This window comes from Lepidochelys olivacea (genome assembly GCF_965140295.1).
Source record: "Lepidochelys olivacea isolate rLepOli2 genome assembly, chromosome: 2".
NCBI lineage: Eukaryota > Metazoa > Chordata > Testudines > Cheloniidae > Lepidochelys > Lepidochelys olivacea.
In genome coordinates, this window is record NC_140412.1 from 84,021,750 (window position 1) to 84,040,125 (window position 18,376).

At 48.4% G+C, this 18,376-nt stretch overlaps 1 protein-coding gene across 1 annotated transcript in view; it reads right to left on the reverse strand.

Moving 5' to 3' along the window:
- Nucleotides 1-14,145: 14,145 nt before the first annotated feature.
- The window catches only part of THOC1 (THO complex subunit 1), a 35,063-nt gene continuing 30,832 nt past the window's right edge, over nt 14,146-18,376 (reverse strand). Inside the window, exon 21 of the mRNA XM_084621195.1 lies at nt 14,146-14,823. Within this exon, the coding sequence (XP_084477321.1) occupies nt 14,528-14,823 (296 nt within the window). The 3' untranslated portion in view covers nt 14,146-14,527. The remainder of the gene's footprint in view (nt 14,824-18,376) is intronic.

Genomic DNA, 18,376 nt, shown 5'->3' on the forward strand with positions numbered 1-18,376 from the left:
GAAGTACTGGGTATAAGCAATGACTCACTACTATAAAATCATTAATGGGAGTTTACTCAATTACTTAGTGAACCAATTCAAACAATGTGCACCAATGTGTGGGTTTGTTTTTCTTTCTCATGACATAAAACATGATGTGGATGTGCCAGGATTACTCATTTGCTAACAATCTTTTCCCTGACAATATGTACAATCATCAAAAACATCAGAACTCCACCATTAATGGTTAAGACTCAGGAATCAAAAACAAATCTAGTCCCAGAACACCTAGTACTCAACTAATTCCACCCACCTTATAATACTATTGCTCTCCTAGTCCTCTAAAAGTCTCAAATCCAAGGGCAATGAGCAAGAAAGTAACAAACATAAGACTTTAATCCTTAGGAATCCTCGTCCAATGGGGCTCTCAACCTTCCCCAAATAAAGATAATCACCCTCCCCCTGCCCCCAAAAGGGGGATACAGCCTCCTGCAGGAGTAGTCACATCCATAGCAAGGTGCCAGTCCAAAAGTGAAGGAATTCAGCCCCATGCCCAAAGAAATCTCTTTTCCCTTCAAAGCAAGGATATTCCCTCAAGTCCCATAACCAATCAGAATCCCTCTCTGCGTAACTCCTACCTCCAAAGTGCCATGGAATTCAATTCCCACTCATAGAATAGAAAATTTCTTACCCATAAGTTTCTTTCTGCTAGCAGCATCTCCCACAATTCTGGACATCTGGACTGCTCTCCTCTCTGCAGCTCACAGAGTGGATCAGCGTTTTGGCACCATGCAGTCTGGCAATGCCCCCTCTGCTCCTCCTTGATGCCAAATGAGTTATTCCCAAGCATTATCATAAACCACTATTCCAACTGTACTTTAGATCAGGGAAGATGTATGGTAACAATCCCGCTTAATATCTCTCACTTGACTCATGAGCCATCTAGGTAGAACTGTGAAATGCTGCTAGCAGAAAGGAAATCAGTAAGAAGTTTTCCAGTCTGTAGCCCAGCATCTCCTACAATTCTGGATGCCCGGAAAGTAATGAGCAGCAAACAGATATAGGGAAGGTTATGAAAAAAAAGTTTGCTAAGCAAGTACCAGCCACCTTTTTATGAGTTCGCTCAAATGTCTATTATTTCTGAACCACTGCCTGCAGCAAGCACCTTCCTGCCAAAGGAGGCCTCTAGAAGACAAGTCCACCTTGCAGTGCTTAATGAAGCTAGCTCTAGACAAGGTGGACGTGCTCGCTCATTCTGCCCATGGAGGTGGCTAAGCATCTCGTAGAGTGCGCCTGGACCCGTTCTGGGACCGGCTCTGATTTGTAGGCTTCCAGAATATATTATAGAGTCTAATCCACCTATCGATGGAGGATCTGGAAACTGAGTTCCTGGCATTTTGGAGGGAAAGACACAAATAGTCTAAAATAGTCTCTCAGATTCTGTATGCTTGAGACCTTTCCTGCCATAGGCAAACCTCAGAAGTCTGTGGTGTGTCGTCTGTTGGGGATATGGAGATATAGGTCTGCTAGAAGTAGAGAAGTCCTCTCTGGGACAGGGATGATACCATTAAGGGCAGGAGCTCCATCAGAAACTTTTCTTCATCCACTTGTTGAGCCTTTTAAAGTCAATGCTCTTCTGACATGTAAGGTGGCCACAACTTTTCAGCTGGATGGCGTGTATTGGATAGAATGAACAAAGCACAACCTCAGTTGAGAAATGCAGAGGGAGGGAAGAAAGGATTCTAGGGTCAACCTTACCCTTGTGGAACATGCAGTAAGCTTTCCTTTATAGATGAGCTGAGCTGAGACATTTGCTTGGCAGACATGATAGTACTAAGAAACAAGTCAATGGATAATACAAGGCCCAGTCTGAAGTCAGAGGCTCAAACGGATGGCTTATTAAGGCCTTCAAAACTAGTGAAGTCCCATTTTGGGAAAAGTGACCTGACTGCCAGTCTGGCTAACTGGACTGCTCAAAGGAATCTGGCTACCTGTGGATTGTCTACCAGAGAGCTAAGGGATCTTGCGAACAGCACACTACTAAGGGAAGACACTGGACATGAATGGTACTAGGCTGAAGGCCTCTGCCTTCTTAGAGAAAGTCCAGAACGTTTGGAATTCCTGCATTTCTGGGATTTGCACCGTGTGCTTGTCACCAGATAGAGGAGTACGGTTTTAGTGTCAATACTCTTGCAGATTAAAGCAATGTCTAAATGACTGAAGGACAGATCAGGACATTTTAACACTTTGCTCCCACTAGTCAGGCTGTTAGTTGAATCTGTTTCAGGTCCAGATGAAGAGAACTTTGTGACAGGATGCCTGGTCTCCAATGAAGCAGGAATGGAGGCTCCAGTTTCATCTCCATCAGGTCTGAGAACCAAGGTCTCTTCAACCAAAAGGGAAATTATAAGTATTAATATCTGTTCTCATTTTATTTTCTGGACTACCTTCCCCAGAAAAGGAAGGGGTGGAAATGTTTAAAATAGGCCCTGTGGCCAACTGTGGAATACGGCATCTGGGGTTTGCCTCTCTTGTGAAGTATTTTGGCCTCTGTGTTCAGATAGCCCAACTTGATTGTCATGCACATTGTGTAAAGAGTTGTCACTTTGGATGGGCTATCACCAGCAGGAGAGTGAATTTGTGTGGGGGGGTGGAGGGTGAGAAAACCTGGATTTGTGCTGGAAATGGCCCACCTGATGATCACTTTAGATAAGCTATTACCAGCAGGACAGTGGGGTTGGAGGAGGTATTGTTTCATATTCTCTGTGTATATATAAAGTCTGCTGCAGTTTCCACGGTATGCATCTGATGAAGTGAGCTGTAGCTCACGAAAGCTCATGCTCAAATAAATTGGTTAGTCTCTAAGGTGCCACAAGTACTCCTTTTCTTTTTGCGAATACAGACTAACACGGCTGTTACTCTGAAACCTGTGTTCATACAGTTTGCAAACAGGTCAGTTGAAGGAAGGCCAAACATCTGAACAATGAGATTGAAAACCTCCTGATTTAGGCACCACTCAGAATTGTTGACCCTGTGCCTGCTCAGCCAAATCTGCCTTTTGTTTGAGGAGGATCACTGCAGGAAATAAGGGACCGTTTGTCCACTTCATTATTTCCAATGCTTCTGCAAATAGTGCTTGACTCCATGTCTCCCCCTGCCCCCCTTGGTGTTTAAATATGTAACCACAGTCATATTGTCTGATGGAACCACATCCTGGTTCACTCTTAGGGTGGACTGGAACCTTCAGAGAGCTAGATCGACTGCTTTCAGTTCTAGGAGGTTTATGTTCTGAGCCTTTTCCTCCTCACTGTTTAGGTGGACTATTTAGGTCTCCAAGTGGGCTCCCCAGCCCTCCAGGTGGGCATTAGTTGAGGAAGGCAGATGGGCATACTTTTATGGACATTGTTGTGGGCTGATCACCACTTTAAGGAGTTGAACACCTGTGTCAGAACTGATAAGTGATCTTTGTGTTCCAGGGAGCGGTCCCACATGTTTAATATGAAGGCTTAAAGATGTTGGATGCATGATTGTGCCCATGGAGCGATCTCTATGCATGAGGAGTCCTAGAAGTTGAAGGCACAATGCTATGGTAGGTCTCCTGTGGCTCAGGAGCAAAAAAATAAATTCCTGGATTTTCTGAAACCTTTCTAATGACTGGTAGATCTTTGCTACTTAGGTGTCTATTTCCACCTCCAGGTGGTTTATTTTGGTGAAAAAAGACTGTTACTCACCTTTATAACTGTTGTTCTTTGAGAACTGTTGCTCATATCCATTCCAATTAGGTTTGTGCGCGCGCCGTGTGCATGATCGAAGATTTTTACCCTAGCAACGCTTGGTGGGTTGACTGAGGCGCTCCTGGAGAGGCACCTTCACGGCACCAGATATATGCCCCAGCCGACCCAGCGCCCCCTCAGTTCCCTTCTTGCCGGCTACTCCAACAGAGGGGAAGGAGGGTGGGTTTGGAATGGATACGAGCAACACATCTCAAAGAGCAACAGTTACAAAGGTGAGTAACAGTCTTTTCTTCTTCGAGTGCTTGCTCATATTGATTCCAATTAGGTGATTCCCAAGCCTTACCTAAGTGGTGGGGTTGGAGTGAGATGTCGCGGAGTGAAGGACCGCTGAACCAAATGCAGCATCACCCCTGGACTGCTGAATTATCGCATAGTGGGTGGCGAAGGTATGCACGGATGACGAAGTCGCTGCCCTATAAATCTCCTGTATTGGTACATGTGCCAGGAAAGCAGAGGATGAAGCCTGAGCCTGCGTGGAGTGGGTGGTAAGGTGCGTAGTTGGGACACCAGCCAAGTCATAGCACACACGGATGCATGATGTGATCCAGGACGAGATGTGCTGGGAGGAGACCGGAAGGCCCTTCATCTGGTCTGCCACAGCAACAAACAGCTGCGACATTTTCCTGAAAGGTTTTGTTCGCTCAATGTAGAAGGCGAGGGCCCTACGAACGTCCAGGGAGTGCAGCTGTTGTTCCCATCGAGAGGCATGCAGCTTCGGGTAGAAGACGGGGAGGAAGATGTCCTGGTTGAGATTGAAGGCCGACACCACCTTAGGGAGGAAGGCTGGGTGGGGTTGCAGCTGTACCTTGTCCTTGTGGAACACTGTATACAGTGGTTCCGATGTGAGTGCCCTGAGCTCAGACACACGCCTCGCTGAGGTGATAGCTATGAGGAAGGCTGTCTTCCAGGAAAGATACAGGAGCGAGCAGGTGGCCATTGGCTTGAACGGGGCACCTATGAGTTTGGAGAGGACCAGGTTAAGATCCCACGTAGGGACTAGTTGTCAAATTCATGGGAACAGGTGCTCCAACCTCCTGAGAAATCTGCTGACCATGGGATTGGAGAAGACTGAACGCTTGTTTTCACCCGGGTGGAAAGCCGAAATAGCTGCCAGGTGCACTCTGATGGATGATATTGCCAAGTCCTGCTGTTTTAAGGACAGGAGATAGTTCAAGATGATAGGTATCGACGCCTGTGCATATAACTGAGTGCACCAGCAGGAAAAATGCTTCCACTTGGCTAAGTATGTGGACCTGATAGAGGGCTTCCTGCTACCCAAAAGGACCTGCTGTACCAAGCGAGAGCAGCAGAGCTCAGATTGAGTTAGCCATGCAGAATCCACGCTGTGAGGTGGAGAGACTGCAGTCGGGATCACAGAGTCGTCCGTGGTCCCGTGCGATCAGGTCTGGCCACAGGGGGGAGCGGAATTGGAGTGTCCAACAGCTCTAGAAGAGTGGTATACCAGTGCTGTCCGGTCCACGCCGGGGCGACCAAAATCAGACGGGCTCTGTCCCTGCGCAGCTTGAGCAGGACCCTGTGGACCAGCAGGAATGGAGGGAAGGCGTAGCACAGGTGATCCTTCCACTGTATTGGGAAGGCGTCTGACAGGGAACCCGGAGAGCGTCCTTTGAGAGAGCAGAAAACCCGGCATTTCCGATTCTTGCGAGAGGCGAATAGGTCTATCAAGGGAAAGCCCCACTTCAGGAAGACAGAACGGATGAACTGACCACTCGTGAGCTTGGAATGATCTGCTGAGGTGGTCCGCTAAGGTGTTCTGGACTTCTGGGAGAAACGACGCCACCAGATGGATCAAGTGGGCTATACAGAATTCCCACAGACGAGTGGCCTCCTGACGGGGGTTGGGGGGGAGGGGGGGGCACGGGACTGGGGGGGGGGGGAAACGACACACGACCAGGCTCCCCCTTGCTTGTTGATGTAAAAAACATAGCCGTCGTATTGTCTGTGAGGACTGCAACACAATGGCCTTGAATGCGCTCTTGGAATGCTTGACACAGCAGGCGCACTGCTCTGAGTTCCTGTACGTTGATCTGCAGCGATAACTCTCCTGCTGACCATAGACCCTGTGTACAGAGGTTCCAGAGGTGGGCTCCCCATCCCAGGGATGACGCATCCATGACTAGGGACACGGAGGGCTGCAGGGCATGAAATGGTACCCCTTCACACACTGATTTGGGGTCCAGCCACCAGCCTAGAGAGGCTAATATCCCTGGTGGGATGGTAACCACCGTGCTCAAGCTGTCCCGACGTAGGTGGTATACTGTTGATAGCCAGGCTTGGAGTGGACGTAGTCGCAACCTGGCGTGTATGGTCATATATGTGCAAGAGGCCATGTGTCCCAGCAGGCATAGGCATGTTTTCACGGTTGAGGTTGGGAAGTTTTGTAGGCTGTGGACTATGTTCGCCAGGGATTGGAAGTGTGCTTCCAGCAGAAGTGCCCAGGCTAGGCTTGAGTCTAAGACTGCTCCTATGAATTCTATCCTCTGGGTTGGTACCAGAGTGGATTTCACAAGATTGAGCAGGAGGCCCAGTCGATTGAACATATTCATGGTGAGCTAAACAGGAGACTGCACCTGATCCCTGGAGCGACCCCGAATAAGCCAATTGTCGAGATACCGAAACACTTGGATCTGTTGTCGACGAAGGGAGGCAGCCACAACAGCCATGCACTTGGTAAACACCCTGGGGGCTGTGGACAGGCCGAAAGGAAGGACGGTGAATTGAAAGTGCTGTTGATTGACCACAAAGCGAAGGAAGCGTCTGTGTGCTGGGTAGATTGCAATGTGGAAGTACGAATCCTTCATGTTGAGGGCGGAGTACCAGTCTCCAGGAACTTCAACTTTACCACGAATTTGTTGAGTCCGCGTAGGTCCAGGATGGGCCAAAGCCTGCCCTTGGCCTTGGGGATCAGGAAGTAGCGGAAGTAAAAACCCCTGCCCCTTGACTCTCTTGGAACCTCCTCTATCGCTCCCACAGCTAGGAGTGATTAGACCTCCTGTAGAAGGAGGTGCTCATGAGAAGGGTCCCTGAAAAGGTACAGGGAAGGAGGGTGGGGAAAAAGCAAATTGGAGGAAGTATCCCCTTTCCACCATGCATAGGGCCTAACGGTCTGATGTTATGTGAGACCATGCATGGAGGAAATCGGAGAGAGAATTTTGGAAAGGTGGAGAAGGATCCTGATTGGAGACTAGTGCTCCGTCCTTGGGCGCACCTTCAAAAAGTTCTGCTTAGGCCCTGCCAATGGCTTGGGAGGGCCCTGGCCTTGGCTGGCTTGGTGGCCAGTTTGTTTTCTTTTACCACCTCAGCCGCATCTTCTAAAGAAGTCCTGTCTTGGCCGAGGGGAAGGGTAGGGTCTTTGAGGCTGTGGTCTGAAGGGCCTTCTCTGCATTACTGGGGTATGCATTCCCAGAGAGCACATGATAATTCTCGAGTCCTTCAGACTCTGCAGTCTTGAGAGTCTTTTAGGAGAATAGGCCCTGGCCATCAAAGGGCAGGTCCTGGAGGGTCTGCTGCAACTCTGGTGGTAAGCCAGAGATCTGCAGCCATGAGATGCAGTGCATGGCTATGCTGGAGTCCAGGGTCCTAACCGCTGAGTCCAGAGAGGCTTATAGGGAGGTTCTGGCCACCTTCTTGCTCTACTAGAGCGCCAAATTCCTCTCTGGACTCCTGTGGAACCAACTCTAAATTTTTCCATAGAGTGCCACGAATTATAATCATATTGGCTCAGGAGTGCCTGCTGGTTGACCACCCTGAGCTGCAAGCCTTGGTGTCTAGAGTCCTTTGATTTAGGCGCTGGGGCCTGCTGACCATGCCATTCCTTCTCGTTGACCGAAGCCACAACAAGGGAGCACGGTTGGGGTGTGTGTTTTTAGAGGTACTTATATTCCTTTGTCCCTTCAAAGTACTTCCTTTCCATGCCCTTTGCCATAGGCGGAATAGAGGCTGGCGATTGCCAGATTGTCTTGGCCTGTATAGTCCATATGACAGGGAGGGCCACTCTGGACGGTGCCTCTGCCAACATAGTATCAACCACTGGGTCCTCTACCTCCACCACCTCCTCTATCTGGAGGTTCATATTGCGTGTCACCCTGTGGAGCAGTTCCTGGTGGGCGTGGAGGTCCATAGGAGGAGGACCCGAAACCGTAGTCCCCGCCACTGCCTCATCAGGTGAGGATGAGGAAGATATCCCCGGGACTAAGGGATCCTGTGTGAGGGCCTCTTGCAGGGAATCTTGATGCTTAAGGTCCACCATGCTAGGCCTGTTCTGGCACTGGAGCAGTCACCTCAGAAACTCCCCAAGTGGGGGGGCGGCGAGACACAGTGGCCTCCGGTACTCAGGGCTCCGAAGGGTGGAGTGGGAAGCCCCCCGAAGGAACCCCTTGGGCCTGATGGTATGCCCAAGGGGTCCAAAAACACCACTGTGGAGGTCCTTGGCCCAGGTCCTGGCCTTCGTCCAGCCACTGGCTTGCACCGCCCTTGCCCTGGTCGTGGTAGCCACCTTGTGAGGGTGTTGCCAAAGTGGAGAGAGACGGCCAAGGCGGTGCTGTATGTGTCATCACCGAGTCCCCCGGTGCTGTATGGTGCCACAGTGCTGGGGACTGGTGGCGTGATGCAGAACGGTACCGAGACATCGATCGGTGCCTGGGGTCGTATCGGTACCAGAAGCCTGATCTGGATCTCGCTGGTGACCTCCAGCGAGATCAGTGCTGGGATCGGCTCCGGGTCGAGTGCCGGTCTGACCGGTACCAGGAGCGGTGTCAGGAGTTTGATCAGTACCGGCTGTACCGCAATCCGGAACTCCGCAAACTGGAGCGGCATCGCAAGTATGACCAGTGCCAAGAACGAGATCAGTGCCGGGACTGGGAGCGATTCCGTGATGGGTACCAGGACCAAGATCGGGACCAGGACCGGTGCTGTCCTGCTTTGACGGTTTTTCCCTCAATGGCTCTGCCCGCACCAGAGGAGCCGCCGGCTGCAGAGTCAGCGGCTCTGTGAGCGCAATCAAGTCCTACACTGTTGAAAAGGTCTTTAGCATGGAGGGCAGCTTTAGCTCGACAGCAGTGTGCACTGGGGAGCTTACATGTACCAGACTCGACAGTGTAGGAGCCATTACTTGTCCTGCGTGCTCTGGCAATGGACACAGCTCCAACCGCAGTGTGGGACGCATTGGTGGCTGTCGAACAAGAAGCAGTCGGCAGCTGTTTGGGCTGCTGCTGTTGCTTCTTCTTCTGGCCCGGAGGTAGGGACCGGCGCCGTGTTGGAGGTGGTGCCAGGGAGATCTGGCGCCGCAAGTCTTTAGCAGAGTCCGAACGGGGTGCCGGACCAGTCGGCGCCGCAGGGGCACTCCGCACCAAAGACAACGGCGCAGAGTCCCGGTGCAAAGTGCTGCCTCCTTAAGGAGCTGCTTCAGTCTAAAGTCCCGCTTCTTTTTGGTTCTCTACTTGAAGGCTTTGCAAATGTGGCACTTGTCTGCTTTGTGGGATTCCCCCAGACACCTTAGGCAAGAGTCATGGGGGTCTCCCATTGGCATTGGCTTCAGGACAAACCAAGCAGGGTTTGAAGCCCGGAGTCCCAGGCATGGGCTAGAGTACTGGAACAGGTGGGAGGGGAGAAGACCCTGTTCCACCCCCCTAAGTAAACTAAATCTAACTATACTAAGTAACTATTAACTACAAACAACTAATCACAAACTATTAACAGGTACTAAAGTGAATGCTAGGGAGAGTAGAGATCAGCCAAGCTGTGTTCCACAGTTCCAACGACCATCGCGGGCGGTAAGAAGGAACTGAGGGGGCGCGCTGGGTTGGCTGGGGCATATATCCGGTGCCACTCCAGGGGGCGCCTCAGCAGACCCACCGAGTGTTGCTAGGGTAAAAATCTTCCGACGATCATGCACGCGGTGCGCACACCTAATTGGAATCGATATGAGCAAGCACTCGAAGAATGGAACTTTTCTTGGCATTAATGATGAAGCCATGCACCTGGATAAGATTCAGCATCCAAGACGTAGCCCTGTACACTACAATTCTGATCGAGATATCATCCAGGAAGGGTACAAGCGAGTTCCCTGTGAAACAGAGTCTGGCTATTATCACTACCACCATCTCTGTAGAAACCTTTGGGGCTGAGAACAGGCTGAACAGCACTGTTCAGTACTGATGCTTCCTACCGTAGGCAAACCTTAGAAATCTGCGGTGACATGGTCTGATGGGGATACGCATCTGCTAGATCTACCAAAAAGTCAAGACAACCTCTTGGGACAGGGATGACACTGTAGAGGCCAGGGGCCTCTGAAGGTGAAATGTCTTTTTCTTCATTCACTTGTCAAGCCTTGTGAGGTCAAGAATGGCTCTGATACATCCCCCTGTCCCATGTACAATGAAGACGGAGTAGACCCTTTCGTCGAAAGAAACATACTATTAATCTTAATTGGATTACTTCCATATCTAGAAGATGAGATATTTCATTCTGGATCAGATTGTGTTTTATGGGATCATTGGAGCTGGGTGACTAGATGAAGAGTGGATTGGGTGGAGCCCATAGCTTAAGGGAGGATCCCTGGCTCACATGTTTGTGGTAGATGAAAACTATTCTTCTAGGAAATGGGAAATCCTGCCCCCTAACTTCAGTTCTGGATGGATGCCTATGCGATCTTTGTAAGAAAGTGGTTTTGGGGAGTGGGGGCAGACTGAGGTCCCTCATGACTTTCCCCTTGACCTCAATTCCATGATTTCCTTTGGGGAATCTATTGTCTCTTTACTGGTTCTCTGTGAGGATGAGGAGCAAAAGCAGTGCCTCTGTCTGAAGGCTGATCTATAGTCTCTCCTGATGGCACTTAGTGGGGAAGGGAGAGACTTGGATTTTGCTGCATTTTCCGCCACCACCTTATCCAGCTTTTCTCCAAAAAGCAGGGAGCGGATAAAGTTGGCTGAGCCTAGGACCTGCTTATAGTGTCCACCTTCCAGAGTTAGAGCCATAGGTGGCACTTGGCTGCTGAACTGGAAGCCCAGGGAGGCATCAGCAACAAATGCTTTTGGCTAGGGAGACGCTTTCTTTAAAGTGGAGCTGAAGTCAGGGTGATTCTCTGTTCTTAAAGGCTTTGAGATCTTCTAGCCAGGAAAGGGATGCTCTAACAAAGCAGGTAGATGCCAGGGATGCTCAGAGGATAGCGGAGGAGACTTCAAAGTTATTGTTGAGAGTGGCTTTCTATCCACAGGGTTCTTGGGGTAGAACTCACCCTCTGAGGGAATAACCATACCCCCGGCAGAGTGCGTTTCCACCTTTAGTATCTCAGCAATAGAGCTCTTTGTATTAATAAGAGCAACCTTAGGCTCTGTAACATTCAAGAATCACTTGCCCTTATCAGACGTGTTCCATTCTTCCCTAAACTTCATTGAAGGAATGAAGAAGTATTGCAACTTTGGGAAAGGATTTTGAGGGCAGAAATATATTCTGAGGCTTACTCAAAGGAGCCTGCTAATGTTGCATTTGAATAATGTAGACAACCTTGCTGAACAGAGCTTGAAGTTTCTCAGGGGAAAGAAAAAGCAAGCAAGAAAAAAAAAATTGGTGTATTTTCCTCCATCCTGTTCAGATTCAGCACCAGACAGCTCACCTTCCTCAGTGGAAGAGAGTCAGAGGACTCACAGATCCTAAAACGTGTTTTTTCTTTTCCTTTCCCTTTATAGCCTCTCGATTTTTTTAAACCATGTGTGCGTGCTTTGGATGTGTAGATGCTCTGCTGTGGCTTTTTGTGCCTCGCCTTCTTTAGGGCCTGCTGCCTTCTCAAGAGATCTGTCTCAGAATCCTCCCCTACTGCGTCCCATTCTCCCTGGAAGGGAGGGAATAGGACAACTCGTCAGAGCCCTCCTGGCTGAGGGTGATCAGAAGCCTTGCTTCCTTTTCCCAGGGAACTCAAGACACACCTTAAGACTTGGAGGGGAGAATGGGATTCATGACCCTGCAAGTCTCCCCTCTCTGTTCTGTGAGGGTTCCCTGGGACTTATGTACCCCTGCCCCAAGTTGAGTGGTCACTGTCCTGCTTATTTTTGGAGCCCCTTTGCTCTGGCGCTCTTGGTCCATCTTTCCCACACTGGAGTTGCGACGGCTCTGGTGGGTAGGGGACCCCAGCTGCCTGTCTGACTCACAGCCCAGGGACCTAACAGAGTTAGGGATAGAAGGCTGGGTGCAGGCAGGATATAATTCTCTGTCTGCCAAGCCGAGGATGGTTGCCTCACACAAACAGCACTGCCTGGATAAGGTGCAGAGGAGCCAGCAGGGAGACACTGCAGGGAGGGTTAAACCCCCAAAAGGTCAACCGACCTAGAGAGGAGAAATGCTGAGGAGGGAGAACACTGCTCCCCACTGCAAAGGGGGAGGAAAGGAAACTGCTGCTTTCTACTTCCATGGGGGCCAGAGGGATCAAGGCCAAACCATCCAGTGTCAAACAGCTCATCTGCTTCATTGGGAGGAGAGCAACCCAGATGTTCAGAATTGTGGGAGATGCTGGGCTGAAGGACAGTGCTCTTATTTCACAGCTCTTACTTCCCTGACAAATGAGATAATCTCCTTGCAACTCCACAGCATCTAACCTCTGCCTTGAAATATGTTCCCAACACTGTCACACATTCAAATTACCCCTAAAGCAAATAATCCCTTAATATTTTACCCAAATCACAATCCGATAACCAGCAAAACACCCACACTGGATCATGCCTGTGGCCCATCAAATCTAATATCCTGTCTCTGACAGCATCAGATCAGATGCAAGCATCAGATGCACCTCCCTGAAAATAAAGGTGGCAGTATGCAGATGTGGGATAACCTACCATCTGCATGAAAGTCTCATCCTAACCCTTAATGGGCAGGGTTTATGTTCTGCAGAATTTTTTTTTTTTGGAAGGGATATAAAAGTATTTAGCATGTACTGGAGCTGGATAGTCTTGTTATCTCCAGAACTGTGCAGTCCCTCTTTGAATCTGGTTACGTTCTTGGCCTCAATTGACATCCTGTCACACTGAATGGAAAAAATTATTTCCTGTTGTCTGACTCCTTTCCCCACACCCTGTTCTTGTGTTCTGTGATAGAAAGAATACTTGATCAATCTTCTCCATAAAACCACCTACATCAGCAATCTACACATTAGACAGAAACAGTCCTTTGAATAGAGATCCTGATCACACCACGAGGACAAAACTCCTTAGAGGTTTAAAACAATGGGGGAAAAAGCCCAGAATGACTGGCTCTGCAGGAGAGAACTACCTAGTAGAACTCCCCACTACCTTGCTCCACCCACAAAGAAACACGGTACGTGTCCCAGTCCAAGAGTCCTGTTGGGCTGGGGAAGAAAGGACGGAGTTTTCTTTTTAAAAAGCCCCCCCCCAATTTGGGGTCAGTGAAATCAGGTTTGGGGCCACAGTAGCTTGACACCTTCCCAGCTTTTTAAAGGACTCTCCTCCTTATGGTTGCCAGTCCTGCTTCAAGGGTCCTAATGGCCATGGCAGCCTGGTGGCTTCCCAGGCCAGGATATATAGCTGATCTGTTAGTTTTCAGCAGTAGGAACAATTAATCTAATACCACTGACAGAAACGCTTACGGAAACATTTATAATTTTTCTGTAGTAGGCTGCGCAGTCATTGGCAAGCATCTATAGAAATTGAGAGAGATGATTTTGCAACTAGAATAGAGACTTTTTCAAAAATAAAAATCCAATGATGCCTAAAGCTTTCTGAGTATTCAACGACTGATGCACTTCAATTAATAAAGCAAACTCTACATGGAGAGACGCTGATTTTGCTGAAGTAGGTTCTAGCCAAGTACTATACACCATCAAAAGCTCCTGAAAAAAATTTTTTTTTTTTTTTTAAATAGAACTATATCCAGAAAGGCTTCACCCATCAATAAAATGCAGCCATCCCTACATTTGAAGAAGGAAGCTTAAACTAGCACTCAGCAACACTCTACAACAGGCCAGGATAGAATACCTCACCCACATTACATTAGAGGTGAATTTTGGGTAGTCAGGTGACCTAACAACCCTATTCCTAAATATAAATAAATTTTAAGAAGTCACATGGGATTTTTTACTGGAATAGAGTTAATACCTCAAATATATGCCTAATCCAAAGAGCACTGGAAAAGAACAGGACACTGCTTCACTGCTGATTTAGCAGTTCAACCAACTTCCCTCAGCAGGGAGAATACCACCCACTGGAGTATTAGCAACACTTTTTTTCCCCCCCTAACTTGACTTCAGTCAACATTGACAGTCAAGTTTTCAAGAAGGGAAGCCAGAGGCCTGCATACAATTCCACCCCAACATTTGCATGTCCAACCAAATTAATTAGGAATCATGTCATTTTACACATATTTAACCTGAGTTACATGTAAGCAAGTACAAAGATAGTGCACATTACACACAGACCTTCGACACGCTTGTCAGCAAAACATGGTCTAAAAACAGCAAGCTGTTAAACTATTACCATGTGTGTGTCTCAGAAAACTCCACTGAACCTTGGCTCTCCCCTCTTACATTTTCATAATTTAAGGATGATGCCTGGGTTGCTATTTCTGGATCACTGTTACTAATCCTTCTCGGGAACTCTAGAAAACTAAATATTATAGAAAGGTTTTATTTGTTTACTAAACATAAAGCTGGCCTATCAAAATGTTAGATCTGTTACCTGGCAACAATAATCACAAATTGTTTTAATAAAAAAGTTGCAATCTGAAATAAATTAACTACTGTTTTCAGTGTCATTAGTTAGGCTTTCTGCAAGGTCACTTAATCCAGCTTTGTTCACTGCAGTAATCAGATTCTCAGGTGTTGCATGTATCCCCTCTTGATCCTGCCAGGCAACCAGCAGCTGCTTCGCTCTCATCTTCACATCCTCACTATCTGACTCAATCTGTCTTATATCAGAGTCCTTCATTTCCAAGTAGGGGGCCAGAGTCTTCCACTGTTCTCCAAGCTTGTTAGCAAACGATTCAATTTGTTCCCCTGTCACGGGTTTGTCTCGTCGTACATCTGGACCTGAACACACACACAGAAAGAGTAAGGTTATACCCTCAGGATGATGCAGCACTCCACAATCCTTGTGATCTGCTAAGTTTTAAACCTATTACAGTAGAACCTCAGAGTTATGGATTTCAGCCACATGGGGGGCTAGGGGGTTCAGGCTCGGGGCAGTGTGTGCGCGTGTGGGGGAGAGAGTGGGGGGCGCAGGGCTTCTGACCCTCGGAGTGCCAGGGCTCTGGCAGGGGGCTCAGGCTTCTACTCCAGGGGATGACTGGGGCTCAGTGCTTTAGATTTGGTGGGAGGGAGTGCTCAGACTTCCGGTTTCAGCCTTGTGGGGGGTGCTGGGGCTGCTTTTGGCTTCAGCAGGTGGTGACCTCGGCTACAGAGGGAGCACTGAAACCAGTATTCCCCTCATAGCTAAAGCCCCAAGCCTTGGCACTGGGAACAGAGCTGTGGGGCTGAAGCCCCAAGCCCCAGCACCACACCACCTCCCCCCCACCCTTCTTGGTCTAAAGCCCTGAGTCCCAGTGCTCCCAAGGGTCAGAAGCCCCTAGCCCCTGTGGCAAATTGCCAGGACGATTATGATGGGTTCCGCGCTTCCTCTTCTTGTGGCAGGGATGGGTGAGTTTCAGGGTACAGTTTCCTGCCCCTGAACTAGGGTATCTACTGTCCCACTAGTAACCCAGAGAAAGGTAGTGGAGCAGGAGGGACCCGGGCCTGCCCTCTACTCCAGGTCCCAGCCCAGGGGCCCTAGGGATAGTGGTAAACCACTTTAACTAGTGTTTCCTTCCCCTCGGCTACTTCCCTCTCCTGTTCTTCAGCTTGTGGGGCTTCCTGCCCTCTCTCTCTGCATGAGCCGGGTGTCTCTTTACCTAGGTCTTGGTCTTCTAGCCTTCTCCAAACTCTCCTCTACTTCAACTATTCTAAACTGCTGGACCCTAGCCTTTTATCTGCTCTCTTTTCCCACCTAGACTTCTGGGGTTTCCCGGGGGATGAAAATAGCTCTGGGGCAAATTGAGCAAAAATTGGGATGAGGCTATCTGTAGGTGCCTCTGTCTCAGCCCCAGGGTTGCTACCCTCCCCTGGCTCTACTGCGGGGAGTAAGTTCTCAAACCCGGGGAAGTCCCTACCAATTAGGACCGGGTAGGGGAGCCTAGGGACCATTCCTGCAGTTACCCTGGTAGTGTTTCCCTAGATCTCAATCCGTACTGGGATTGTGTGGTAGAAATTTATGGTGCCATGAACACACGTTATCCCTATGGTTTTGGCCCAGGTTAGTTGGTCTTGCCCCACCAGCTTCTGAGACCAGTGTGACAGCACTCCCGGAATCTACTAATGCTAAGGTCGCAATACCATTCATCTTTACTGACCTTGTATACCCAAGTGAGGTCATTGCAACCCCTACCAGGCCGATTAGGCCACATTGTTCCCCAGGATCCCCCAGATTGCACTACATAGGCTCTTCCCTGTTGGGGCATTGGGCTGCTATATGCCCTAATTCCCCACACTCGTAACACCGTCCCCTTATCCTGGTTGCCGCCCACTGCCTGGGGCTATTTGGTCCGCCCCCCCCCCAGCCTTCCTGCCCTCTCTCTGCACAAGCCAGGTGTCTCTTTACCTAGGGTCTTGGTCTTCTAGCCAGCCATGGCACTTCTCCAAATTCTCCTCTACTTCAACTCCTCCAAACTGCACTCCTGCTCCAACTCCAAACCACTCTGCTCCCTGCTCCAACTCCTTCCCCTGGCTGATTGAAGTAGGTGGTTTTTATCAGATGACTAGCTTCAGATGCTCTAATTGGCTTCAGGTGCTTTTAATTAATCTACAGAAACCTTTCTTCCCTCTACAGGGAATAAGGCTTCTCCTCATCCTGGGACTTACATATCTCTCCTATATCACTACCCTGCTGCCTTCTGGCCATGCTGTCTCACACCCCCAACCCCCTGTGGCTAAAGCCATGAGGCAGGACAGAATTTGCCCCCCCCCCCTTCTTTTCTCAAAAAAAAAGAAGTCTGTACTGCTGCCTGATTGGTGTCCGGTTGACTGGTAAGTCCGTAACTCTGGTGTTCGTACCTTTGAGGTTTTACTGTATTTATAAACAGACTCTGGCTGTTTTACACATTTCAGCTAAGCATCTTATTTTGTATTTATGCTCTGAAACAGTCCTTTAAACTCTACTCAAAAAAACTGTCAGCCATCAATTTTACATAATCCGATCAATGCCTGAGTCTAAGATAAACTCCCCCCATAGGTGTATTATTGAAAGACTGTCCATTATGAGGCTTTCTAAACCACTAATCCAATCTGGTACAGCTACTATATTCTTAGATTCAGCAGAAGCAATTGTTTCCACTGCTGAGTGTAAGAAGTCTATTCTTGCAAGCCACTGCAATTTTCAATACCTAGGTCGATAGGTGTCTTAAAATCTAAAACCATAACTGGAATTTCACTACATCTGGAAAGGTTTAGGTTAGTTAAATCAAGCAGAGCTAGCCCAGTTTAACTTGTCTGAATTTGTGAAAAACAAAATTTGCTTCCCAGCAGGAATGAAAACTCTGGTTTTCCTGCTTACAGTGCAGCCTGCCCTGGATTATACAGCAGTTAGTTTTTAATTGTGTAAATTATCTTTTTTTCTTACTTAAACATTTGGCAACAAGATAAAAACACTTCGACCTGTGTGTCTTGCTGGGAAGACAAATGCTGTGTGATTATGCAAGTGAGTTTACAAACTGGTAGTATATCACAGCTTGTCATCTATGTGCTCTGCTGACCATGTTTATAACGTTTCCAAAAAACATAGCAATGGATGAAGTTACCTATACAAGGAGTTGGATACTGTTCTGCATCAACGTGTCTCTCCTCACACAGCTTCGAGAGCCAATTGGCATGTTCTGAATGTTTTCTAACTTTCTCCACTGCTTATCAGTCACACTCATTTATAGGACATTTCACAAAAAACTAAAACCATTACATCAAGAGTTAGGAATTGAAGTCCATGAACAGCTTGGGACAAAAGCAAACAGAACACTTCCATTATTGCTCAGAGGCAGAGCATGCATATACTGCATCAGAGCACAGCCATCTCATCTTTACTTTAAGATGAGATTTAAAAGGAGAAGGAAAGTCAACAAAATGGAACTGTGAAGGCTGTTCCAGGTATTGTTAAACTGAAGAGGAGGAGAAAGCTCTTGCACCCAGAGTAACAAGATTGTTCTCTCTCTTCCCTTCTACAAGTGCTAGATGAAAAAAGGTAGTGGACTAGATACACACACAGAAAACCATGAAAGGTTTTAAAAACCAAGGAAAGATTGTTTTTAATTCGATCCTGAAGTGAATGGGCAGCCAGCAGGGGTGTCTGGGGATGGGAATGAAATCACATGCAACTCCCAGCAGCACACTCCACATGCTGGATACTAGAGAGCTCAGATAGTGAAATACCACACAGGGAAAAGCTGGAATGAGAGGACTGCAAGGATAAGGATGGAGATAGGCAGATTCACTCACATGGGGGAGGAGAGATCAGAGTAAGAATGCACCAGGATTATGGGCAAGAGGCAAATGAGAAAAGTCT